We start from the raw sequence: 26,869 nt of genomic DNA on the forward strand, positions 1-26,869 counted from the left end.
TCATTGCATTTATTACATAAGATCAATCTTGCAATTGGTTTGATAAGTTCAACAAAGATCAATAGTGTGCAGTTGCATTTTAATGCCCAGTAAATTAATGAGACCCTACATAATTAAAATACTTGGTGAAGAAGGCCGTGTTCTAGCAGCACTACATTACATACAGTAACACAGATATACATCTGCAGCAGTTTATGTCCTTAGTGTGTGTAAATCAAAAAAAGTGGTCTTACACTATTTTATTTGATTATTTCTATTTTCTTTAATAAATACTCATTCTTTGGGTTAAAAGCTATAAAATGCTAGAACAAAATTCAAAGACCCAAAAAAAAAAAAAACATCTTAGGAGACACATGATTTGGTAAAGACAGTTTATTGGTTTCTAGGCATATAATTATGGCTTGATGCTCATGCCACCATGCACATCATCTACAGTAATCACAACTTCACTGCTGTACTGTATTTAGAGATTGAAGCGGAGACACTTGGAGAAGTTTAGAAGTTCCCTGCAGGCTAATTATACAGTTTTTCAAGTAAGCTTTTTTTGTGCATCCACACTATATAGAACAATTAAACAACAAAGCCGTTAACTCTCATACCCACCCACTCCAGACATGTATACCTGAAACACCCATAGTCCATGAAGTGTTTAGGCTTGAAGCACACCAATAGGTTTTTGGTTTGGACCACAACACTTTCTTTCTTCGATGTCAAGGAATAAAGTCAGGACTCCAATATAACTGGTTTACATTTGTCAAAAGAACTTCTGAGACTGAAACTACATTGTTAAACACAGTGATGACACCGGAGGAAGAATATGACACTAATATTGAGTTCATTACTGGTAAACTAGGGCTTTAAAATGGGCTTACTGCCTTTAATTTTTTTTATCACATACATGCTGTATTTGTCGATGGTCATATTTCTCTAAAGTACTAATGTCTTGCGTTACAAGCATTTAATAGCAAACTGGGGGTTTAATACAATGCAGGTTCTGTGATGCAATGCAGGAGATGTTAGTTGAGCTTAAAATACACAGCAATTACTCAACAAAACAGTTCATAATAATACTGTTACCAATGAGAAAGAGTCAACTGACAAAGAAACATTTTATCATGTATTTCTAACTACAGAGAGTTAATATTACACACTATTTATTACTTTATACATTTACGCTTCCTAAAATGTAAAAGTAACCAATCAGTGTTCTGTCTCTATCCAGTGATGACAATGTTATTGGAAAATGTTGAACTCTGGCCTGAGATACCAAGTTACCTTAAAAGTATTATGTCCAAACCCTCTTACCAGCAATTTTGGCCATCCATTTTTGCATATAAACATACACACAACACGCATATCTAGTGAACACTTCAATTCTGTCCGTAATACTGAACCAGAGCTTCACACTTGGTTTTTGTGCTGTAAATATTAAAGGCAGAAAGACATCATTTTTAATGAGGACAACACAGAAACTAAACAGACACATTTCGCACTCATGCCCAGCAGTATATCCCTTCTTTGCATCTTCATTTCTATATTTTCCTTTTCTGTTGAAAGAGATGAGCAATTATCTCATTGCAGTCAGCTGCATCAATGTAGTCTGTCACGTTACCTGTAAAATGAGCAGAAATATAGATCATGTTTATGATGGCGTGTCTATATGAATATATTGGAACTGGCCAGTCTGTTAAATTGTGAGAGATTTATTTACGTTTTGGGTCAGCAAAACATTACATTGATCAAAACTGACAGTAAATACTTTTATAATATCAAATAAATGCTGTTCTTTTTTAACGTTGCATTCATCAAAAAATCCTGAAAAAAAAATCACGGTTTCCATAAAAATATTAAGCAGAAATTGTTTTTAAAACTGATTTAATTTTTTTTTTTCTTGAGCACCAAATCAGCATATTAGACTACATTCAGAATGTAGGTAAATGTGGCCCAAATCCAATTGTTTTTGCTCACATGTGACTCAGATCTGTTTTTCTCAGACAGTGTGAACAGCACGAACCACATGGAATCTGATCTTTTCAATTCGATTTGTGCCACTTCCATATGTGGTTCTAAATCTGATCAAATGTTTTGCAATGCGACTTTAGTCTGAACAGTCATATCATATTTTACATCACTCTAGATCAACATTCGTCACAATTCTGCGCTCATGGGAGTCACTTTAAAGGTTTTACATACCCAACGTTATCAAAACAGTTGCGAAAGGTAGTCAGTGGAAGGACAGTGATATGTCAGAACTCATAAGTATTATAGTGACAGCTCTATATACAAGCAAAACATGAGCGCTCGTATCATAAATGTTTAAAATCTGCTCTCTTTTTTCGCATCCTCTCTTTGTCTTTTACATTGCCTGTGCTTAAATTCGCTGGCTTCGGTGGCAGATCACACTATAAATAAACGCGTAATCTCTTACTTTAATGTCCTCCATTTTTACTTCCGTATGAGAGCGTGCTGCATGACGTCTTTTTTTGCTCATGCGGGTCAGTCCAGGACCATGATCTGTTCGCACTGGAACCTGATCTGGCTGCATTTAAAACAACAATGTGAACACCTACACAAAACAATCGGATCGGAGTAATAAATCGAAATTGAGCAATAAGGCTCGCAGTGTGAACATAACCTTAGACTGATTTCTGAAGGATCATGTGACACTGAAAACTGGAGTAATGGCTGCTGAAAATTCAGCGGTCCATCACAGGAATAAATTACATTTTAAAATATATTAAAAAATGCGTATATATGCGTAATATTATATTACACTTCATAAAACCCTTAATACAAAATTAACATTAAAAAAATTGTACCGATCCCAAACTTTTGAACAGCAGTGAATATTTGTTCTTGCTTACAGTCTATTTGCACACATGATTACACAATTATTTCAACCGATTTTGTACCTTATTGTACATGGTGTTTATCAGAGGCTGGAGGGTTGGTAGGGATGAGTTTAGAGTCAGATCCAGGGCTACAGATCCCTTCTATTAGATTCTTGTTGCAGTCGCCCAGGCTGGCAGCAGGAGAGAGTCTTGGATAAGCTACTTGCCCCGTCAGATCCAACAGGTCCTCTAGAGCACGCATGTTACTCATTCCATTCTGCTGGGGAGAGTTCATCGGGGAAAATTCTGGGATGGAGATTAATTCCTCTTTCGAGACGGGGCTGAGAATACACAAAATAAACACAAAAGAAAAAGGATTATACAATGTTCCCAGTAAATTTGATGTGCTTTATACCCCCAAATGTTGCTAATGGGTTCATATCTATTTAGAATAATGTCAGCTGCATGTAAAAAAGCAGGAACAAATAAATGCATACCAAAGGGAAAAAAAGTGTTCACATATCATGAAAGATACAACTACAAATAAATAAATTTGAACAATTTTTTTTTTTTTCAAAATAGACTGAATATGGGTTTTATAATATATATACATTAATATAAATAAAGGATTTAGCATAAATAATGTATTGTGTAATCTGCATCTCCTTCATTCTTATGCCTGTCTGTTTTATTTACATTTGTTTGTTTGCTGTTTTGGTTGTAGGCTGCTGCAGATTCAGTATTAGTAAATAAAAATCATAAAGTGGACACACATTATTCTATTCTTTCTAATTTTTTAACCTTTTGTTTTACTGTGATGCAGTTCCTACCTGGTCGGTGTAGGGCAGTCCAGTGTACAGGGTATGTTGACACAGTCATTGTGTCAAACTCACCTAACCTCCATGTACTGCACTTCATCTGCAGAGTCCTCTGCCGCTCCACTCTTCCCTTCCAAAGTGTCCAGATGTATAAGAGGCAGAGGTGGTTTTGACTCTGGCAATGGGGTCAAGGAAGAGGGTTGGTGGTCTTTTCCCCCCTCCTTTGATTGTGTTATCATATGACCACCAGTCTGAGTGAGAGTGTTTGCTTGTGGGACAGTTACCGTTGAGGTCCCTTGTCTATTGGCATCAGGGATGTCTGATTTCTTCACAGTGATATCCTTCTTGGGTCCCTGAGCTGTGGCCTGTCCATTCATTTGCACAGTTACAGGTGTTTTCACTTGGTTACTGGCCACCTGAGTGATAGTTTGGTTTTTTCCATCGGTCAGGTTGTTTTCCTGTAAGCTGCGAGTGGGCATATTTGGAGGGACTTTCACTTGGGTGGAAACTTTGGGTTTGCTATCTGTAGTCACAACACTCGTAATATTTGCTGCTGTGTTTTCAGGCGAGCTCTTCAGCGGGGTTACCTGCACCTTTGCTGTTGATGTGTCTTCTCGCTTTACCTCTTCTTTCACTTGTAAACTTTGGGTCTTCACCTGTTCACTCTCTTGTCTAATAGTCTTGGCATTCTCTTCACTTACCTTTCCTTTCTCTTCTGTTTTCACTGCAGAATGGTTAATGTTCACTTGACTGTTCAAGGAGGGATTTTTTGCAGGTATGTGAGCAGATGACTTCATCTGTTTATTTATACAGCCATTCTCTGGTCTTTTCCCTTCACTCTCCTGTTTGTAAGTTTGGCCATGCACAGAGGTTGTCTGCATGATGTTGGCCTGAGATTTGACCTCAGCACTTGAGGTCAAATGGTTACCACCTGAGAAGAAAGGCAGACTGTTATAATAATAAAACAAATAATATTACACTTTTATATAACTGTTTTTTATTTTAATATATTTTAGAAGGTTATTTATTTCTGTGATGGCAAAGCTGAATTTTCAGCATCATTACTCCAGTCTTCAGTGTCACATGATCCTTCAGAAACTATTTTAATATGCTGGTTTGGTGCTCAAGAAACATTTATTATTATTATTATTATTAGTATTATCACAGCTGAAAACAGTTGCACTGCTTAATATGTTCGTGGATATAATATTTTTCTGGTTTCTTTAATTAATAGAAATTTCAAAAGAACAGCATTTATTTGAAATGAATTTTGTGTAACAATTTAAAAATGTTTACTGACACTTGATTAATTTAATGCAAACAAAATCTTTTACACACACACACACACACACACACACACACACACACACACGCCTACAATGTAAAACAGAGCAGACTAAATTTAGTCTGTGCAGTTTTTGAATAGATCACCTTGAACACAACCTATGATAGAGAATATGATCCCCTGCTGCCCTCTCCTGACATTGCTGTAAATACTGCAGTGATGGAAAAATACCAGCAGGCCCGTCTGACACATTAGAGGTATATACGCATTTGCCGCTTGAAGGAGAACAGTCTGCATTCACAAAACAAGGAAACCTACATGCATGGGTAATACGTTTCTATGGATAGCCACATAGAAACAACACCCACTTTTTATAATAATTTAAAATGTAGTTATTAGCATAGGTTTTAAAAATGTTGGTGAGTGAGTGTGAGTGTAAGTGTGAGAGAGAGCAGGGTTGAGTCTTACCTGGAGGAGAGACAGGGTGGGAAACAGGAGATAGGGGCTCTGGGCTATCCTCTCTCTGTGTGAATATTAGGTCATTCTGTTACTTTAACTTTCAGAGCAATCATTTCCGCTCTACTTTCTCTACTTGACAAAAAAAGGGCTATTCATTTCACATCCACATGGATGGTAATCCATGTAGGTAGCTGTATAATACTTTACCTAAACGATTAGTCACACGTTACTGCTCAACAGTAGAGTACATATACTGTATTCAGCTAAACAGTTATAAATTTAAAATTGATTGATGGACTGTTTCTCACAGATACCTTCATCTCTGAGTCACTCTTTCTGGTTCTCTTCATTATTTCCTCAATTCTCTGCAGAGAACAATTTAAGAACATATCAGTCACAGTATTTGCCTATGCACACTTTTTAATGTTGACTCCTACTGCAAAATACAACAAGTAAGAGTGGATGGAGTAACTTTTATATTTACTTATTATATTGTATATGTACATTTTATAATATTTATTACTAAATATGATAAAATGTACCATTTGGATGACAAATGAAAAGTGTTTTTCCTATTTTTCCCCATATATATATATATATATATATATATATATATATACACAATGCTGCTTGAAAGTTTGTGAACCCCTTGCAGAATCTGTGAAAATGTGAAAAATTTTAACAAAATAAGAGAGATCATACAAATGCATGTTATTTTTTATTTAGTACTGTCCTGATTAAGATATTTTACATAAAAGATGTTTACATATGGTCCACAAGACAAAAAAATAGCTGAATTTATTAAAATGACCCCGTTAAAAAGTATGTGAACCATTGATTCTTAATACTGTGTGTGGTTTACTGGATGATCTACGACTGTTTTTTTGCTTTGTGACGGTTGTTCATGAGTCCCTTGTTTGTCCTGAGCAGTTAAACTGAGCTCTGTTCTTCAGAAAAAATCTCCAGGTCCTGCAGATTCTTCAGTTTTCAAGCATTCTTTGCATTTTTGAACCCTTTCCAACAGTGACTGTATGATTTTGAGATCCATCTTTTCACACTGAGGACAACTGAGGGACTCAAACACAACTATTAAAAAAGTTTCAAACATTCACTGATGCTCCAGAAGGAAACACGATGCATTAAGACCCAGGGGGTGAAAACTTTTGAACAGCATGAAGAAGTCCAAATTTTTCTTATTTTGTTTAAATATCAATTTTTTTCATTCAATGAAACAGTGCTCTTAATGCACTGTTTCCTTCTGGAGCATCAGTGAATGTTTGAACCTTTTTTAATAGTTGTGTTTGAGGCCCTCAGTTGTCCTCAGTGTGAAAAGATGGATCTCAAAATCATACAGTCACTGCTGGAAAGGGTTCAACTATGCAAAAAAATCCTTGAAATCTGAAGAATCTGCAGGACCTGAAGGATTTTTCTGAAGAACAGAGCTCAGTTTAACTGTTCAGAACAAACAAGGGACTCATGAACAACCATCAAAAAAAAAAAAAAAAAACAGTCGTAGATCATCCAGGTAACCACACACAGTATTAAGAATCAATGGTTCACAAACTTTTGCACGGGGTCATTTTAATAAATTCAGCTATTTTTTTGTCTTGTGAATTATATGTAAACATCTTTTATGTAAAATATCTTACTTAGGACAGTACTAAATAAAAAATAACATGCATTTTGTATGATCTCTCTTACATTTTCACAGATTCTGGAAGGGGTTCACAAACTTTCAAGCGGCACTGTATATATATATATATATATATATATATACATATATATACACAGTCAAACCAAAAATTATTCAGACATTTTTGATATTTTTGATATATTTTTACTAGTGGGTGCAGGACACTATAGTTCATTTATGTAAGTGAGGATAGCAAAATAAAGTAAACTGTGACATATTATACCCAAAAATTCTTCATACAGTGGACTGCCAGTAAAATTAATAAAAATTTGGGACCAAAAATTATTCAGACACTTGTCCCTTGGCCTGACCATGTTTTGCTTAAGTGTTATCTGACATAATTAAGATTATTTTTTTCTGACACAGTTTGACTCTGAGATCTTGTTATATTTTATTACCATTTTTTAATCTATAGTGAATAAACTGTATTAATGAATGAAATGTTCAAGGTGTCTGAATAAATTTTGGTTTGACTGTATATATATATATATATATATATATTTATATATAACTTTAAGCCCAGCCCTTATAAACCGATGACTTCAATGGGTCCACATGATTTTGCCAAGTAAGACATGTTACTGGATCAAAATATTTTGGCAATGTTCCTGTCCGAAAATGTTCCTACCCCTAAACCTAACCCTACCAATAACTTATCCCTAAAATCAGAGGGAAATAATAGGTTAATAACACTAATAAAGAAGCAACTAACCCTGGTTGTAAGCCTAAACTGTAAACTTGTCCTTAAAATCTGATTGTTTGTTTGGAATGTTGTTCCAGGATCAACAAAGTTGTTGATCCAGGAACATGTTGTACTTGGTGAAATCACCGACTAGAATGGTCAGTGAGGTTTGGTGTTTACAGTTTATATCTACATGGTGTAATCTTTTCATGCACTGCTTCTGCTCTTTTACTAGATTGTGTAGTATACAGCTGATCTTTGCAAATTTGCTTACTGTGGCTTGCTGCTGGCTGTACTACCTTTTTTCGCTGTTGTCTCTCCTGTTCCTCCTGCTGTTTGAAATGCTCTCTCTCCTGCCGCTGACGCTCAGCATCCTTCTGAGCACGTATCTCTGCCTCTTCTTTCTATTAAACAGATACAACTGAAAAGATTAGGAGTCGACAGACAGACAGACAGATAGATAGATAGATAGACAGATAGATACATAGATACATAGATACATAGATAGATACATAGATACATAGATAGATGTAATTGGTCTTATTATTTGATGTAGAGCAGTGGTTTTCAAACGTGTTCTGGAGGACCCCCAGCCCTGCACATTTTGTATGTCTCCCTCATCTATCACAACTAATTCAACTCGTGAGCTGATTAGTAGAAACTGCAAGACCTGAAATGGGTGTGTCAGATATAGGGAGACATAAAATGTGCAGGGCTGGTGGTACTCCAGGACGGGTTTGAGAACCACTGAGGTAGAGAAATAGATTATTCTTCAGAAGAGTGGAGTAAAAAAGAATACAGAGAGGAAAGAAATTCTGAGTTGGTTTGGTTTAGGACACATGTACAAAGACTTATTGTCAGAAGTTTGTTTTTGGTTTTAAAAATGCAATTGCAAACAGGATTTTTCATTCTTCAGAAGTTTGTAATCTAACTGCAAGCTAATGCTTTTTGGTCTAGTGACTGAAAAGAGTAATTTCACTCTAAATCTTCTGACCTCTTTCTCCATCTGGGCCTGGAGCTCCTTCTCTTTCTTTCTTTTTTCCTCCTGCTCTCTCTTCTTCTGTTGCTGCTCTTGTCTACATTTCTCCTCCTCTGCTTGACGATTCTTCTCTTCCTGTCGAGCTCTTTCCTCCAGCTGCCTCTTCTTAAGTTGCTCACTCTTTAGTCTGAAAATGACAAACAGACCAACACAGGTCTTTTATGGAAATGTCACTCTTTTATCTTGCACCACCAAAACATCACTCTTGTACTGTATTCAAGCGACATTCAAAGATCACTCTTTTTTCTTTTATGTATTTTTAATTATTTTTTTATTTCTCTGTTTTTATAAGATATCTTTCAGTTTCTTATAATTGTACAGCACTTTGGTACTTTATCTGGTTTTTGAAGTGCTTTATAAATAAATCTGAATTCAAAAACATTTGCTAACACTGTTATCCAACACATACTCATTATAAATGTCTGAGTCACATTCAACAAGCACTGAACACACTGTACACTAGTTCAGAGAAATACAGCATCAGTCACACAGGCACACACTTTTCCTGCTCCTCCAGTTCCCTGCGTTGTTTCTCCTCCTGTTCCTTCAGCACTCTGGCCAGACGCCTGCGTTCTGCAAGCAGACGAGACGCCTCCTCAGCATCTGTCGTTCCAGTAACCACCTTTCCAGGAGAGTTCACAGGTGAAGGATCTGTCATTGAGTGAAAGCAAGAGTAAAACTATTTTCACAATTTGAAGGTACTGTGAATGAGAAAAGCATAAATACAAATTATAAATGTCATTGCAGTTAAAATGAGTTAAACAAGTGAGACACTAGTCCAAAAATACTCAACTTTGTAAAGCTCAGGGACCACAAAAGCAGGATCTTTTTAGTCTCAATGGCCAAACAATTACAGTAGATACTATTGTAATTCTTTTATACCAATGTGACCATGTGTATTATACAGGATGACCAAAATCTTATATCACAGAGTAATTTTATATCACAGCAACAGTATATATCATGATATAATTATTTTTCCCTGAAAATTGAACCCAATGTTTATATATTACATGATCATGCAGTAATTAATGGCTATTTTTTGATTATCCAGGGAATTAAAAGCTTTACAAATGAATGTTATACTATGTCATCTCACATGTTCTTAATTAGTTTATTTTAATTGTACAGTATATGGTATATTTTGTATTTTTTAGAGTGCTATAAATTATTTTAATTAATTTAAACTGAATTGACTGACGCAAACCAAATGATAAGATTATTCATAACAAATGAATGGTAAGCCAGTCAACGGTGCAAAAACAGCACATAATGCAACTCAAAAAAATACACAAAAAGTAACACATTAAAATGACAAATAAGCTACATTTGAAAAGCCACAAAAGTGTACTGAAGCAGGTCATATTGTATTAAAGGTTTTAGACCCACCTGCACACTTGTTTGAAGTCAAATCATTACAGTTTGATTTGGAATGGTTTTTCTCAGGGGTCTCCATATTGTCATTCTTTTTTTGTTGATTTTCCAAAACTACACTTTTCTTCTCCTTTGCCCCATTAGTGTGATTTTCTGTCTTTATTGTTCTTCTTTCTGGAGGTGGTGTGCCGGAAACAGGTGTCTCCATTTTTGGTGCCTTATCCAAACTTTCATTGTTAGGCCCCTCCTTAGGATCCTGACTTTTGACATCCTCTGCTTTTTTGTCTTGTGTCTTCCTGTTGTTGTCACTAACTGGTGTGGCGGGTCTGTGTTTCATAGGGGAGGGTGGATACTGCCGCACTGCACATGGTGACTGAGTACGATTCTTAGGTAATAACCTTCAACCATACAAACAAACAGCTGATTCAGATACTTATAGCTCAGCACATTACTGAATAAAAATGTAATTAATTGGAGATCACTTTGTCAGCATCTTATATATACAGTATATAATATAGATAAGTGTATGTTACTTGGGTGTGGCAGGTGAGGCAGAGCGGCGGGTAACATCAGCAGGAGATTTTGCTCGCCTCACTGGTGAGCCTGTGGCCGGGGAGCCAGTCCTCCTCTCTCTACGCAATCTTTCCTTCTGCAACAAACACAAATAACACAACACCTTATGGCACACTGCTGCCAAATGGAAACATACTAGTTTCACTCACTTTGTTGCTTTATCAAAAAAGAATTCCATTTGTGAAATCAAAAGGGCAGTCTTTAAAGAAACCAATAATGTGCTGTTTTAAGTGACTTGACATTCGATTTCCTCTCCAAGTTTTTCCAGATGTCAGCCTTATATTTCTGCACGCCTTTTACACTCAGATCTTTTTACTTTTTATTTTTTTATAAATTAATCTGATGTTTTTATTCAAAGATCAACTTTATTTGACATACATTAGTAAGATTTCTTAATGTTTTTGAGAGAAGTCTCTCATGCTTACCAAGGCTGCATTTATTTGATCCAAAATACAGTGAAAACCATTAGTATTATGAAATGTTACTACAATTTCAACTATTACTACAATTGTTTTCTATTTGAATATATTTTGAATGTAAATAAATATTTTAAATGTAATTTATTCCTGTGATGCGAAGTAACCATGGTTTCTTGAGAAGGGGAATGAGACACTGCGTCCAAAGACAATTTGGGGAATGCCTCCGTCATGACTATGTCTGAAGTATGTGTATCAAACGAGATGGGAACTTGCACTGCGTCCAAAGTAACTTTGGGGATTGAGTACCCACTAAGCCATGCTGAGGAAATAACTGCCTAAAAGGCTAAGACAAGCACAAAGAAAGGCTCAACGGACTTAGATGACAGAGACCAATCCCTCACTCGGGTCAAACACGGAATTGGCAGTGACTCTATTCTCTAAGGCCACAGCCAGGAAGAACCTGGCATTAATTCTTCCTTACCATGGCGGGTGTCCAGTGCCTGTTCCAAAGGTCTGCACAAAGGTCTGGTAATGTCAGCCTTTCTGACAGGCATTAACTTTAAGGGAATACTGGCAAAAAGAAACATAAGTTCCTTCGCCTGTCACTAGAGGGATCTGGTTCAACCCTTAAAAAAACCCAGGGGAGCTGTTCAAGAAATGCTCAACACTGCCTGACTCGAAGTCAGCATCTCTGGGCTGAATATAATGGGGTTCTTCAGAGAGCAGAGGCCGCAGCAGGATGACTCTCTAAAACAAGAGGAGGCCAACCATACTGAACCTCACAGACAGTCTAACAAGGTGGCCTAACAGAGGGCCAAACACTTGATGGCACAGTCTAACTGGAGCTCAGGTTAGTGGAGGCCTCAGCAGAATGACTCTCTGAGCAAGAACGACCTGCTGGGGGACTGTGGATGAAAATTAGCCTTCGGCTAAATTTGGTGCAATGCATGAAATAGAAACATTAATGTTAAAAAATTGTACATGGTCCCTTTTCAAATAAAATAAATAAATAAATAAAGAGGAGGCCAACCATACTCAACCTCAAAGGACAGTTTACCAAGGCGGCCTCACCGAGGGCCAAACACTTGATGTCACTGTCTTACTTGAGCTCAGGTACGCGGAGGCCTTAGCAGAACAACTTTCTATAGTGAGAGGAGGCCAACCATACTCAACCTCTCAGACAGTCTACCAAGGCAGCCTCACAAAGGTCTGAAACACTTGGTGTTACTGTCTAGCTGGAGCTCAGGTGAGTGGGGGCCTCAGCAGAGGGACTCTCAAAAATGAGAAGAGGCCAAACCACGATTAACCTCAAGAACAGCTTTTCACAGTGGCCCAAGGAGGGCTAACACACTTAGGCCTGCAACACTGCCATCGTGTGCAGAGACCCACCGGCCTGACCCACAGCCACCTTCAACATCAATGTTTCCCCCATTAAAAGATAGTTCACAATCATATTTTAAAGGGAGGCATCAATGCATATCCATACTCATCAATGCATATCCATGCTCATATCCATCCCCTCCACATTGGCGTAATTCGCGTGGTGAAAGAGATGATTGCGAGCTGAATAGGGTTTCTTGTAGGACCTCTCCACCTCAGCGGTCTGGAAGAAACGGAAGACTCGCTGGAACTGGGTGGTTATGGCCAGCCAAGAAATGCTTGTTTAATCTACCGCAAACGATCTGCGGCTTCTCGTGCTTCAAAGAAAGATCTAATCTCTCAGGCCAGTTCACTGTAAACGGGGCAGGCAGGCTGAGAGGGTGCTCCATTAACATATCTTCACCCTCAACAGCCACATGCTGCTTTTTCTGTCTCTAAGCCAGCGCTATCTGCTGGATCAGATTATTCAAGCGAGAGAACATCCGCATCCAGCAGATCGCTCACGTCAGGTGACATACCTCGCTAAAAATCCTGTGCCTCAAGTCCTGAACCACGTGATGCAGATACCTGTCCTAATTCCCTCAAGAAAAGGGACAGATGCAATCAGAGCTTTATCATGGAAAAGCTCTCACAGTGTATGTATTCTGCCCCCTCGAGAACAGAATGTGCATGATCCTCACCAAAACAAAAAACGCACAGGTCATGTCTATCCTCCGGCGTCAAATAAGGAGGACACAATTGTAAATCGCCTTATACGCTTCAAAATAAACAGTCTCCTGAAGACAAAAAAATGCTGATGACGTATACTCTAGGTGCCCTTTTATACTCACGGTCGCACTAGAGTGACGTCATGGGCTGTCGCAGGCCAATGTCATTGTCGCGTTTGATACACGTACTTCAGACATCGTCATACCGGAGCCATTCCCCAAAGTGTCTCGGGACGCAGTGTGAGTTCCCATTCAAAAGGGAACAGTTGTGCTGCTTAATATTTTTGTGGAAACCATGATATATATTTTTTTCAGGATTCTTCAATGAATAGAAAGTTCAAAAGAACAGCATTTATTTAAAATGGAAATCTTTTGTAACATTATAAATGTCACTTTTGAGTCACTTTTGATCAATTTAATGTGTCCTTGTATTAATGTCTTTCAAAAATGAAAGTAGTTTTACAAAATATTGATAAAATGTCACCAAATGTTAATTCTGCATTAATGAATGAGACATTTAATAATAAATTAATTTAATTAGAGGAGTAATTAATAAAAAAAATTAATAAAAAGTTTTGTTCTATTTTCTATTTCCCATTGTAATAGCATAGGGCAAATTTTCTCTAAATTTCCCCCCATTTTTTCAAATTGTCATTAGAGTATTAAAAATCAATTTAATTTAAATTAACATAAAAAAATAGATAGTGATAATGAAGAAAATGTATCCCATAGAAGGGTAAAAGTGTTTGTTTGCTTGTATTTGCATGTCTGTATGGACAGTATGACTAGCTAAAAACTACTGACCTTAGGGGTGCTGGGGGCACTGACAGCTCCACTGGACTCTTCTACTGGCACAGGATTGTTTCTGCGGCGGCTTGGTGACCCTCGATACGGTGACCTGTGAGGACTGGGGGGCACTGAATGGGAGAGACATAGAAGCATTTCTCAGTCAGAACAGATCTAACAGTATTACAATTTTTAGCTACACACCATAAACTAACATTAAACACTTAGTAAGCCACATGTACACACACACACTCTTTGGTTATCTGAAACAAAACAAACAAAAACATATTCAGTGACACAAATGAACACAGCTCCAAGCTTTCATAACATAATACACATGTTGCGGAGTGTGTGTGTGTGTATGTGTGTGTTACCTTTGCAGCGCAGGCAGGACAGCTCTGCAGCATGGTGACAGCGAGCCAGTGAGGAGTGTGTGTGTGTGTACGCGCTTGTGTGTGTGTGTTACCTTTGCAGCGCAGACAGGACAGATGCAGCTCTGCAGGACTGTTACAGCGAGCCAGTGAGGAGTGCGTGTGTGTGAGGAGGCGATTCACTTTTAGTTTGTCCATAGAGATCAGATGACCATGATGGGCTAACAGAGGGAGGAATGGAGGGATGGAGAGAATGAAGGGAAAAAAGGAAGGGATGAATTGGATGGATGGGACAGACATAACATTAATGTGAATGGAGAGATGGAGGGATGTATTTGGAGAAGTGTGTTCAAAGCCTCTTTTTTAGCACGCATAAAAAAGTTTGACTTTATTTTAAAGGGACAGAAGCATATAGCTCCACAGGTTTTGAGATTGACATTGGTATGAGTTTAAACAAATAATGACAGAAAATCTATTTTCATGTGAACTACTAAATTATAATTATAAATTAAGAATATAGAAAACATGATGATGTAGGGCAATCAGATGTTCTGAAAGATGGCAATATATGCACGGATGTTCATGTATGTGTGTGTCTGTGTGTACTTGTGTTCATGTGACCATGCCTTCTCAAATGAGTCAGCTGAGATCCAAAACAGAAAGAAAAACTACCCATGTACAGACAAACATGCACACGTAACACTTCAACACTGAAAGAACTATAGCTTCGATTGAAGTACTGGTTCACACGAATGAAGTTGTTAGTAAAAAAAGGACACTCACAATCATACAAAACTCGCAAGAAGACACAGCAGCACACAGACATTCAGATTTGCTTTGTCACCAACCAAGTACTGAGCTAGAGCAAGTGCACAATGAATAGACAGTGCCATGCTAAAGAATTCAGACTCACAATTCAACAATTCTTCCATTCTCTGCTTTTTGTTTTTTTATTTCAAAGCACCAATATTGCTTACCACCATACTGAAATAGTGCCACAGATTATCAGATAGACTAAGACCAGAAATTAGCCTATGTTTTCTGTTTCTGTCTTTTTTTATTCATTTTTTTTTTTATTATTATTATTATTATTTATTTTTATTTTTTTTGCAAGTGGTTCTGGCCTGTGCAAAACATCCTGTCTTGATGCTAGGATTTTCTGGGTGGTTGCCAGGGTGTTGCTATGTGGTTGCTAGTATGTTGCTATGCAATTCCTAGAGTGTTCTGGTGGTTTCTATCAAAGATTATAGAATAACACAAGACGCATCACTCGTATCGTTTTGAATGGGAGAAAGTGCAATGTACAATATGGTGGAATAAGTCCCGCCTTCTAAATAAGAGCCAATCGCCGATTGGTAAAGTCATCGCGTCACTGCAGCGGCCGTTAGAAGCTCCGGTTCCTATAGAAACAGTCAGACACGCGCCTCCGAAATGAGGCACAAAAGACGCGCATTTAGGACTGCACATGCGCATTAGCTTGATCCAGCCTGGAAAATACTTATTTTTTGTCATGATTCAAGCGTTTAGAAACAAAATTTATGAGACAGTTGTTGTTAGATTTCATTGGTGATTTCAAATGTGAAATTTAATCGAAAGCTTGGCAAACAGCTTTGGAGAATTTGATGTTTCCCCATTCAAAGACATAGGAGCTACACTTGAATGCCTGAGAGGCGTTTCAAAGATGGCCGCCGAGTGAAATGACTTGTCCTAAAGGGACTTTGTTTCTAGTGTTTTTGTACCCAAGTCAAAAGAACCCATCCCCAAGTGTGATACACTTACTATTTAGGCCTAAATTACAAGATTTATGTATTTGAATTGCAATACAATTTCTGACTCTTGAAAAAAACTGAATGTGTTTTAAATACACGATAACCAGGTTTATATATTTATCATCAATAAATGAAATTTATTTCAATCTCATATATTTGAACTATAATTAAATATTGCTTGCCTTATTCCTTATCTTGCAATATTTTATCCACATTCATACTTTTAAACTGAATAAACAGATTAATGCTGATTCTAAGCAATTTAAATAAATTCATTTTGAAAATATGACTATTTAAATAAAACCAACTAGATGCCAATTGTTAATATTAAACAGTTTTTTCAGTGCAAAATCTTACCTGTTTCATTTCTATATGACTGACAGATTATTTTGTTTGTTTATGTTAAAACTGTAATCCATATGTCCAAATGGCTGGAAATTTTATATGCAATTCGCCCAAATATTTATTCATATTTATTTGAGTGGCTTAGATATGGCTCATATCCCTCCTTTATTGTAATGGGATTTTTTTTTTTTTTTTTTTTTTTTTATCACCCGGCAGGCGTAAATCATAAGTCAGCTTGCTTAAAAAAAGTATTAGCATTTGCCATAGAATGCACCACTAATTAAACTAATTTTGGCTTTCAGTGGTAAAAAAAAAAAAAGAAAAAAGAAAATCACATAAATCTGATTTTAAATGAAAGATTTGTAATTCAGTGATTGAGAGAAGGTGCTATAGGCCTGAATATGTTTACAAGGCACTGTACATTCAGATTAGGTATAGCAGCATGTAAATTGCTCAGCAAAACCAAAATCTTGGACATTATCAGGGGTGCACATAAGTGGTACGCAGGTGCGCATGCATGGTAAAAATAAACGATGCGCACCAGAAAACATGGAGGGAAGCGCTTTTGAGTACCAACATTTTTGAGGACCGGTTCACAGGGACATGTTTACTTACTGGAGTAGGATTTTTCTCCATCTCTGGTAGCAATCATGATGATAAGTGTGTTCTTTAATTATTAGGTGTGCAACGGATCGCAGTTAATCCATGATCTGTACGGATAAGGTCCAAAGGTTTGGCATGCATGTGATTCGCGGATTAAAAACTGCTAAATTTAACCATCACAGGGTGAAAGTTTATCATTTGGACGTGTTTTGTTTCGCCAATTAACACATTCAAACGATTTTAAAAGCAGAAAAAGATGCGAAAATCGGGACTCGTGAGCTGTTATCTGTGCGCACAGCCTCACACCCCCGAAACGCACACGCAGAGAGAGAGATAGTCAGACACCAAATGAATTCCTTTTTTGCGTTCACTTGCGCTTGAACGGACACATACACACAAAATTATGCCAAAATACCTGTCTCGGCAAGTATTCTCTCGGTTATGTCATAAGTGAACAGTTGAGAAAGAAACCGGATGTGTGTCAGTTATTCGGCCCGTGCTTTCCTTCTTAAAGTGACAGCAGCCTAATATTATTGCTGTTGTCTGTCATTAATGTTAGAAAAAAAAGAAAAAAAAATCATTATCATCATCTACCATGTTGGAGTGAAAAGAAGATAGTGAGGACAGCAGTCAGGAGGAAAGTGATAAGGACAGCTTTTAGGATAAATGTGTCGCGTAAAGTGTGAGTACCAAGCAACATCTCCAGGTGCTCCCTTGAGAACCAGACCAAAAAAGTTATGTGCACCCCTGGACGTTATCATACTTGAAAGCAGCCTCCTCTTGTCATCCCCTTATCTTGCTGGCTCTTGATCTAAAAACTGAAAATTTCAAGGCAGCTAATTTTACATAGCATTTATGGACAGTCTCTAGTCTGAGACCTAAATGCAACTTGGACACTATGGATATTATGCAAGCATTTACCCGATTTAGCCCCCTAAGTGTTTCAAGCAGGAACCAGGGAAGGAGAGCAGGCTGGTTTAGAGTTTTGGGATGGAAACCAAAAACTTGAAGAATGGTGTCATTCTGAGGGGACAGGAGGCAGAAGGTGATGAGAAAAGGCTAGCTAGGGTTCATACCGTTGCCTGATTCGATGACAGGAGGAGAGGGGGCAGCGAGGTCATGGGAGAGGGCGGAGGCAGCAGAGAGAGGAGGTGGGGCATTCTCCCAGTCACCTGGGCGATGGGGTCATGGCAGAGCACAGCAGAAACAGCAGAGCGTTATGGACAGACTGGGCACACTTAGGTGAAGTGTGTGTTTTTGGGTGGTGTGTGTGTGTACCTAAGCACACACACCTAAACACTTTCACCACATCCTCTGGCGCTCTCCAAGCATAGCATCCAGACATGAGCAGGGATGATCTGACTTCAGACACACTCAGACTCAAAACCTGCATCCTTCACATACACACACACTGCAATCATCTATAAAATCCGAACACACTTTTATGATCAAGTCCTGAAATCATCTGAGTGCTCTCAATAAGCATTCGCACTTTATGTCTGGGGAAAAACAACAGCAATTAGCATGACTGTGTCTGTGTCTTGTTCATATATCACCATGGATAAAAGCACATGCTAAATGAATAAATGTAACTTAAATAAATTAAATAAAAAAATAAATTTTTACTTTATTTGAAATCAATTTTACAATCTACAATGACTTAAGAAATATTATACAGACACACATTTTTCCTTCTGAACTTCCCTAGCTTTTTAAATGATTAAATCTGAGGCCTCAAATCAATAACCAATTTCTTAACCAATTAATGAGCGTGTATCTAAATCAAGCCAATAGGACGGGGCGCAGCACACAGAAAGTGCTGATTCACTCATGCCTGCCTGTCTTTCCTCTCTGATGAGCTGAATTATGAAACCTGAGCTCTAGTAACACTGTCCTAAAGCCCAGATGGAAATCATACAAATAAAAGGACACTGCACTGTAGCTGAACAACAGATGTTTTTCTTATCATACACTGCTCTGTGGAAAATTAAAAATAAAAACTGAAAAATGTCACCTCAAAAAATTATCAGGAATTTAGACATATATGTTAATTAAAAAAAAATGCATTTAAAGCCAATAATCTTGTATTTAACTACTATGTAAAAAATAAATAAAAAATATTCATGACATAAAATGAGAATGAAAATTTTAATAATAAATTTAATTGAATTTAGAAAAATATGGTCTCAATCCACCATTTCATGAAACATTTTATCGCAGTAGTGCCTTCCTTCTATTCCCTTTCCATCACTATTCTCTCCCCTCCTCCCAGTCTCTCTTTTTCTTCATCCAATGTGATGTGTGTGCATTACACTCACCTTGAGCAGTGCCGTTGGGACCCCATACCCAGCGTTTATTCCTGTTCTCCAGCTGAAGGCTGCGCTCAAGTGATCTCCTCATCAGAGCCTCCAGACGCTCCTGTGTGTGCCGTTACAGCACAGGAAACACCAGACACTCACTTCACCAATGGATATTTACACCAACAATATTAGCACAACCACAATGTGTGCAGATATATCCACTGACAGAAGAATGATCTTCATCTGCACTACACATAATTCCATATGAGTGCACATACAGTCAAACCAAAAACTTTTCAGACATTTTTGATATTTTTGATATATTTTTACTAGTGGGTGCAGGACACTATAGTTCATTTATGTAAGTGAGAATAGCAAAATAAAGTAAACTGTGACATATTACACCCAAAAATTCTTCATACAGTGGACTACCAGTAAAAATGATAAAAATTTAGAACCAAAAATTATTCAGACACTTTGACTTGATCATGTTTTGCTGTGTTATCATGAAAGATTTGGTCTTCAAGTGTTATCTGACATAATTAAGATTAATTTTTTCTGACACAGTTTAACTCTGAGATCTTGTCATATTTTATTACAATTTTTTTAAACTTTAGTGAATAAACTGAAATAATGAATGAAATGTTCAAGGTGTCTGAATAAATTTTGGTTTGACTGTATACACCACTGTTTAAAGGTCTGGGGTCAGTAAGATGTTTTTATTTTTTAAAAGAAATTAATATTTTATTTAATAAGGATGCATTAAATTGATCCAAAAGTAACAGTAAAGACATTTATAATGTTATAAAAGATCTCTATTTCAAATAAATGCAGTTTTATTGAACTTTCTGTTAATCATGTTCACATTAAAAATGTGAAAATATTAGGCAGCACAACTGTTTTCAACACTGAATAAATGTTTCTTTCGTGTTAAATAAGCATATTAGTATGATTTCTGAAGGATCATGTGACACTGAAGACTGGAGTAATGGTTGCTGAAAATCTAGTTTTGCCATCACAGGACTAAGTTACATTTTAAAATATATTAAAATACAAAATTACTGTTTTTACTGTATTTTGGATCAAACAAATGCAGCCTTGGTGAGAATAAAACATTTCTTTCAAAAACATTTTAAAAAACTTAAATATTTGAAATTTTAGAATGACTCACCGACTACTAACTATAACCTAACTTTCAAATTTCCTTCAAAAAGTTCTTTACTAAGATTTCAGCTTGCTGTGATTAGCACTATAACTCATTCCCACCCAAAGAAATGGTACTAATAAGCAGCACATGTCATATACTCAAATATTCACACGGCAATTCAGAAAGCGAGTTTCAGCCATTTCATTTACGCTTCCATTTGTGTTTGCTTTGCATCTATGAAAATGGTTCCAGCAACATTTGTTGAGACCAGCATCACCTCCCCCGCATGCCACCTTGTTCCTCTTTCTTTCTTTGCCCACTCCTTTCAGGATCAGTCTTTCCAAAATGAACATAGTTGTGAAAGCTGACAGTGTGGCAGATGAAGGCTGTGTTTGAGAAGAATAATGAATCCACAGCCCAGAGAGAGACAAGGATTAAAATAAAGTCTGATCTGATCTGGCCAAAGCCCTCTGATTGGAGAAAAATCACAAGCCATGACACCCAGTAAACACTCAGAGGCTCATACCAGATAAATGAGTGTGTAAGAATAGTGTCTGCCCTGTGGGTGGGTGATATTACATGGCGAGGCAGGAATTCATTGCCATAGATACAGGGCATTTGCTGAAAATGTCATTTCACACAACATAAAAAGTCGTGATTCTTTTTTTCTTCTTCTTAAATTCAGATGGTTTCATATTGCACCATATGGATTTAATCACAATACAAGCCTAAATGTATTCACAATACAGGCCTAAAAATCCTAAAGCTATTGGAGATGAATCACAAGGGATGTTTAAATTATTAACTTGAATGAACGAATATCTAATTGTGTCCTGACATCTGGCATATCACTGTCGTATGAGAAAATTGCATTCGAAAGGTCAAGGGAAGAACAGCACAATCATCTTGTGTCCTTCTCAAATGAAAAGAAAACCAGTGTCTGTGATTCCAGTGACTCATTGAGCCCTAGGACAAGTGGATTTGATTATAGATCTCTGACCTTCTCCTCTTCTAGCTGCTGTCTTCTCTTCTCCTCCACGGCTGCCCTGCGAAGTTCTTCCTTTTGTCTCTGCTCCTCCAGCCGCTTCCATCGCTCTTCCACCGTCTTCTCATACTGCAGCTGTGCTCGCCTCTCCTTCTCCTTTATAGCTTGCTCCCGTGCAGCTGAGAAAGATAAATTATTGACTTAATTTTGGCTTGTTCTGAAAAAACACTATCAAACCCAGAGCTCATCATCACTGTTACTGACAGCTTCGGCAATTTGGGGATTGATCTCTCACAGGATACATTCTTGTGTCATATTTTCAATTGTTGGTCTATGTAAACATGCAATAAATGGGACAAATCTAATCTTGTGTTTTTTCTGCATCTTTGGCAATTAGCATTGTGTTGTTTAGATATCAGGTCAGATTACTTTAGTTGTACCATTAGATAGATTTGGTTTGCAGTGGATGTGTTCATACATCCTAACAAACCTCTTACAAACAACACAAACAATGGGCAACATGATAAATATGATACGATACAAGTGCTCCAAGTTCCCATCATCACTATGGCCAATTAGGAATAAATAAATAAAAGAAGTAAACAAAAATAAATAAATAAATATTTAAATGAACATTACTTCCACATCATCATCATTGCAGTATTGCTACAACTTGTTCAAATGAGTAATGGCTGCTGGAACAAAGCTGTTTTTATGCCGCTTTGTACACTGTGGGACTGTAAAACTTCATCCAAAAGGAAGAAGCTGGAATTCACAGTACAAAGGATGGGAATCATCATTTAATATCGAACCATTCATCCACTGTAACTGTGTAATATACAGAGATGCTGGGTAAAGCTGTGGCTCCTCAATCAGTCTACTAGACCATTTAACAATTTGACTCAAATAGTTTCTGTTCTTTAAAGATATATTTTTAAATCAAAAACTAGAGAAGAAAACAGAATCGGTCTAATAAAAGCATGATAAAATAAAGGTCATCAAGGTTTTATCAATAGTTTCCTTAAATAAAACAAATGCTGGTGCCCCTTTTTACACACAGCTTTACAATTGGCTTCAAAAGTTTTTTTTAATTGTTTTAAATTGTATCTCAAGACATTTGCATTGCACTATGTCTAGCGTTAAAGAAAAGAAATACAAATTAATACACCATCACTATTAATATATAGTGTAGGCCAAATGCTTAGATTAAAAACTTCAATTAAGGCCCTTCCAAGGTTTTAATCGCCTTGTGAGTCACTTATTTGAATTTACTGCACCCACACATACAGAGACATGAACAGACACACTTACCCAAACTCTTCTCCCTCTCCTCACGTCTCTCTTTGGCAAGCCTCATCCTATCATCTGTCTTCAAATAGCCCTCCACATCTTTGACAGAGTGACAGGGAAACATAAAAACAAAGGAAAATAGACACTTTGTCTCTTCAGACAGGCTTTACTCTGCTTTTAAACAAACAATCAGATGAGTTGGAAGATGTCCACTCAACACCAACAGAAAAGAGGGGACTTACATTGTTTACCTGCATGTGCGTTGGTATTAGCCGGATGGCGTGAAGGTGAAGCGTGCCCATTGGTCTGAGTTTTCTTTTCTGTAACAGTGGGTGGGGCCAGTGCATCATCTTTAAACAGGATGAAGACGAAAACTGTGTGTTAGTGAAAGTTCAATCATAGAAGCCATTGTTAATTCTGCCATCAACCCCTTTTCAACAATATGACATCTGTCCCAAAATCATATATAATATAATATAATATAATGCATTCCTGTAGCTCAAACAGTCGAGAATGGTGCTTACAATACAAAGCCATGGGTTTAATTCCCAGAGAATGTGAAAGCTGACTTTAATAGTTTATTAAAGATGCAGTTTGTAACTTCTGCACCAACAGCAAAAGAGAAATATAAAAATATTGACTATTTATAAACTGGATTTCCAAACACCTCTGCTACCCGTCTGCTATTTTTTTTTTTAACAAACTGGTAGTTTGGCTTACTTAAACTTAAAGTCTCTGCACATGAATTGATTTATCACAAAAAAGAAGAACCATTTCACTTTTAATGTTACTGGACAAAGTGTAGGAGGGTCTTACTCTGTTTTATAGAAGGGCTGCCTTGGTTGGTTTTCTGGTAAGTTGGTGAGGCATGGCCATTGCTTTGGGGTTTCTTTTCCGGAGTTAAAGGTGATGTCATGACTTTAGTAACTGCAGTGAAAGAGAGAACACACCAACTGTGGTGAAAAATTGTTTGAAATGGCAAGCTTCAGTGTTGAGAAGACCTTGACATACATAGCTGGCCTTGTAAAACATAGAGATATTGTACTTGAGTTATAAAGACACACACATATAAGTATATAAAAAGACAGACAGAACATTACAGAGTTACCATTGAACAAATTGAGGTAAGCTAAACAGAGTTTGTTTCTGTTCTGAGTCTAGGACAAAGAAGAGACCATTGATTCATTCTGCACTAGATTATAAATCTGAAACTGTGGCCTAGTTAGTTCTGCTTGATCTATATTCCCAAACTCTAAATGCAAACACAATAAGTCATTTCACAGACACATACACTTAATAGAGTCAGACATTATATCATTTATCCAAAAAGATTTGCACCCATGAGAACACATAAAAATAAACAATCCACTGACAATCAATATATTAGGCAGTTTAGTACAGAACAAAATTGCTTATCGTGACTTGAAGAGTACAGTTGACTCTAAAAATAAACTAGGGTTCTTAAATTTTCTATTTCATGTTCTATTTTCTTGTTGACAGATGTTCTTTTTAGTTCAGTTATGTTCAATTTCCGACCCTCTTTCCTTCCTCTGCATGACAGCTCTTTTAAATTAATTGCTCACTCATGATGGTGTCCGTTGTCTGCTCTATCTCTTTCCTATTTCCTCTTTCTCTCTGCTTCCAAATCTATATTCCCAATACGCACACAAGTTCTGCTATAAGAAGCGCACATAAAGCTGAATGAAAATGTGTGAGCTCAGTGTCAGTTTCATGAATAAAGCAACACAGCACTACAAATACAAATACTTACCAAAAGTTGATGGGCCCTCTGACTTCCATAATATGGAAAAAAATACATACTATGGAAATCAGTGGAGCCCATCAACTGTTTGGTTACCGACATTCTTCAAAATATCTTCTTTTTTGTTCAGCAGAAGAAAGAAATTCTTACCGGTTTGGAACAATTTGAGGGTGAGTAAATGATGACAGAATTTTCATTTTTGGCTGAACTATCCCTTTAAGTTCAAGATAAATTGTGTTTTAAAGCATAATTATGTCACTGAGTGCACTATTCAGATTTGGTTTGGACACAAGAGTAACATGCAATAATAGGACGGAGACAGTTCTGCAGATGCTGCTTATATCACACGCAGTCACTCACAGCTACTGAAGCGAGCTCCTGAGCCGGATGTAGCCTTCTTCATCGATTTTCCATTAAATTAATTTGGCAAATGGATGTGGTTTAGTCTTAACGGCTCTAATCTCATCAAGAGTTTTGACTTTATAATGTTGGGCGACGGTCGCCCCGTCAACTTTCGAGAGGATCCCATGCCATGAAAATGCAACGCAGTACAAAAATAATGAACTTGCCCCATCTGATGGTGACAAACAAACAAACAAACAAACAATAAAGACCTGCACCGTCGCGCCGGCAATTGTATGAAACAAAAAACTGAAAAAGTAAAAGGTAATGGGGCTAAATAAAAGAAGGATTTCGAAGTGGAGCAAGGCCCGTTAGGCTGTAAACGTATAATAAATCAGAAGCTTTAGCGGTTTTTGTCTGCGAGATCAGACAGCAGCATTTTGAGAAGGTAATAATTCAACTGGGCACGTCAGTCATTGTTCTTCATCGCCCCACTGTAAGCTAGTGCATGATAGATAAGCATAAACACAGATGAGTATGTAAGCAAGTCATTGTCCTACTCAACCAGTACCACGCTAACAAAACACCGCAGGTACGCTTTCTGAATTATTGACAGAATGTTACCTTTAAGCAAGTCGCTCACCTGTCGTTGTACTGACAGCGGTGTTGACAGCGTTCTCCGCCATCTTCGTGGTCCACCGGCGGCTCTCCCAACCGCAATGTCACGGACAGAGTCGCAGCAAATCTCTACCTCCCAAAAAATCAAGCAAAGAGAAACAGCATAGCCAGCTCCTTCCTGGACTGCGGCTGCGGTACCGGGAACCGATCCGCTTTCCACAATCTCAGCAGAATGCGCTCTGTGGCGCTATCACAGATTGTTAGGATTGCAGTGATGAATCGTTTGAGGGGAAAGTTTGTCTCGCGCGGCAGCCAGGAGTATTCCTACCAGCTGTCCCGTGAAGAGAATGCTCGCACCCGAATAGCGGTTGAGGAGAGTATGGTTAGAGAGGCTGGACAGCGCAGTAGTGCTGAAACACTGAGTGACGTCATCCACAGCGGTGAAAACGAGGCAGAGAACGGATTTCGATCTACGAGAAACGACTGGCCACGTCCACAACCAAAACTTTTTAAATTAAGATTTTTTAGTATACCTACCCGAATGAAAAAAAAGAAAAAAATATCAGTTAAATCAAAATCCACTTGTGTGTGTTTGTGTGTGTGTGTATATATATATATATATATATATATATAACAATCCAATCAATTCATGCGCTGTTTCTGCGTCTTAAAGAGTTAGTTCACCCAAAAATGAAAATCCTCTCATTAATTACTCACCCTCATGTAGTTCCACACTCGTTCATCTTCGGAACACAAATTAAGATATTTTTGATAAAATCCGATGAGGCCTGCATTGACAGCAAGATAATTAGGCTAACACTTTCAAATGCCCAGAAAGCTACTAAAGACATATTTAAAACAGTTCACGTGTGGTTCAACCTTAATATGATAAAGTGACGAGAATACTTTTTGTGTGCCAAAAAAACAAAATAGCGACTTTATTCAACAATATCTAGTGATGGGCAATTACATTTGGCAGTTTGATACACGCTCCGAACCACTGATTGTAAACAAAGGATTCGTAAAGCTTCGAAGCTTCATGAAGCAGTGTTTTGAAATTGCCCATCACTATATTGTTGAATAAAGTCACTATTTTGTTTTGTTTTTAGCACACAAAAAGTATTCTCATCACTTTATCATATTAAGGTTGAACCACTGTACTCACATGAACTGTTTTAAATACGTCTTTAGTAGCTTTCTGGGCATCTGAAAGTGTTAATTGTCTTGCTGGCAATGGAGGCCTCACCGAGCCATCGGATTTGATCAAAATGATCTTAATTTGTGTTCCAAA

At 37.4% G+C, this 26,869-nt stretch overlaps 1 protein-coding gene across 6 annotated transcripts; it reads right to left on the reverse strand.

Annotated features, from left to right (window-relative positions):
* Nucleotides 1-354: 354 nt before the first annotated feature.
* map7d2a (MAP7 domain containing 2a) lies at nt 355-26,146 on the reverse strand. Of its 6 annotated transcripts, none has more exons than XM_051895217.1 (19): nt 25,604-26,141; nt 23,673-23,783; nt 23,108-23,206; nt 22,878-22,955; nt 21,582-21,745; nt 19,453-19,552; nt 18,211-18,306; nt 14,513-14,638; nt 14,065-14,177; nt 10,715-10,830; nt 10,197-10,579; nt 9,308-9,458; nt 8,763-8,934; nt 8,068-8,172; nt 5,708-5,758; nt 5,403-5,457; nt 3,725-4,580; nt 2,913-3,172; nt 355-1,612 (listed from the first exon to the last, which is right to left on the reverse strand). In XM_051895217.1, the coding sequence occupies exons 1-18, from the start codon at nt 25,644-25,646 to the stop codon at nt 2,914-2,916; spliced, it is 3,078 nt and encodes a 1,025-aa protein (XP_051751177.1). In that variant the 5' UTR covers nt 25,647-26,141; the 3' UTR covers nt 355-1,612; nt 2,913. The 6 variants fall into 6 exon arrangements, 5 of the variants coding, with proteins under 5 accessions (XP_051751177.1, XP_051751175.1, XP_051751176.1 ...); XM_051895215.1 differs by having other exon boundaries at nt 23,099-23,206; XM_051895216.1 differs by having other exon boundaries at nt 355-3,172; nt 23,099-23,206; nt 25,604-26,143.
* Between the last annotated feature and the right edge of the window lie 723 nt (nt 26,147-26,869).

Source organism: Ctenopharyngodon idella, chromosome 5, assembly GCF_019924925.1.
Source record: "Ctenopharyngodon idella isolate HZGC_01 chromosome 5, HZGC01, whole genome shotgun sequence".
Lineage (NCBI taxonomy): Eukaryota > Metazoa > Chordata > Actinopteri > Cypriniformes > Xenocyprididae > Ctenopharyngodon > Ctenopharyngodon idella.

What these genes read in the sequence shown, in the direction of transcription:
- map7d2a (XM_051895216.1), bottom strand. Translation starts at nt 25,646, where the DNA reads ATGGCGGAGAACGCTGTCAACACCGCTGTCAGTACAACGACAG. An exon ending in CAGCCCTTCTATAAAACAGA is followed by an intron (nt 23,207 to 23,672) that starts GTAAGACCCTCC and finishes TCCTGTTTAAAG; the next exon opens with ATGATGCACTGGCCCCACCC. An exon ending in AGAGTGACTCAGAGATGAAG is followed by an intron (nt 5,458 to 5,707) that starts GTATCTGTGAGA and finishes ATATTCACACAG; the next exon opens with AGAGAGGATAGCCCAGAGCC.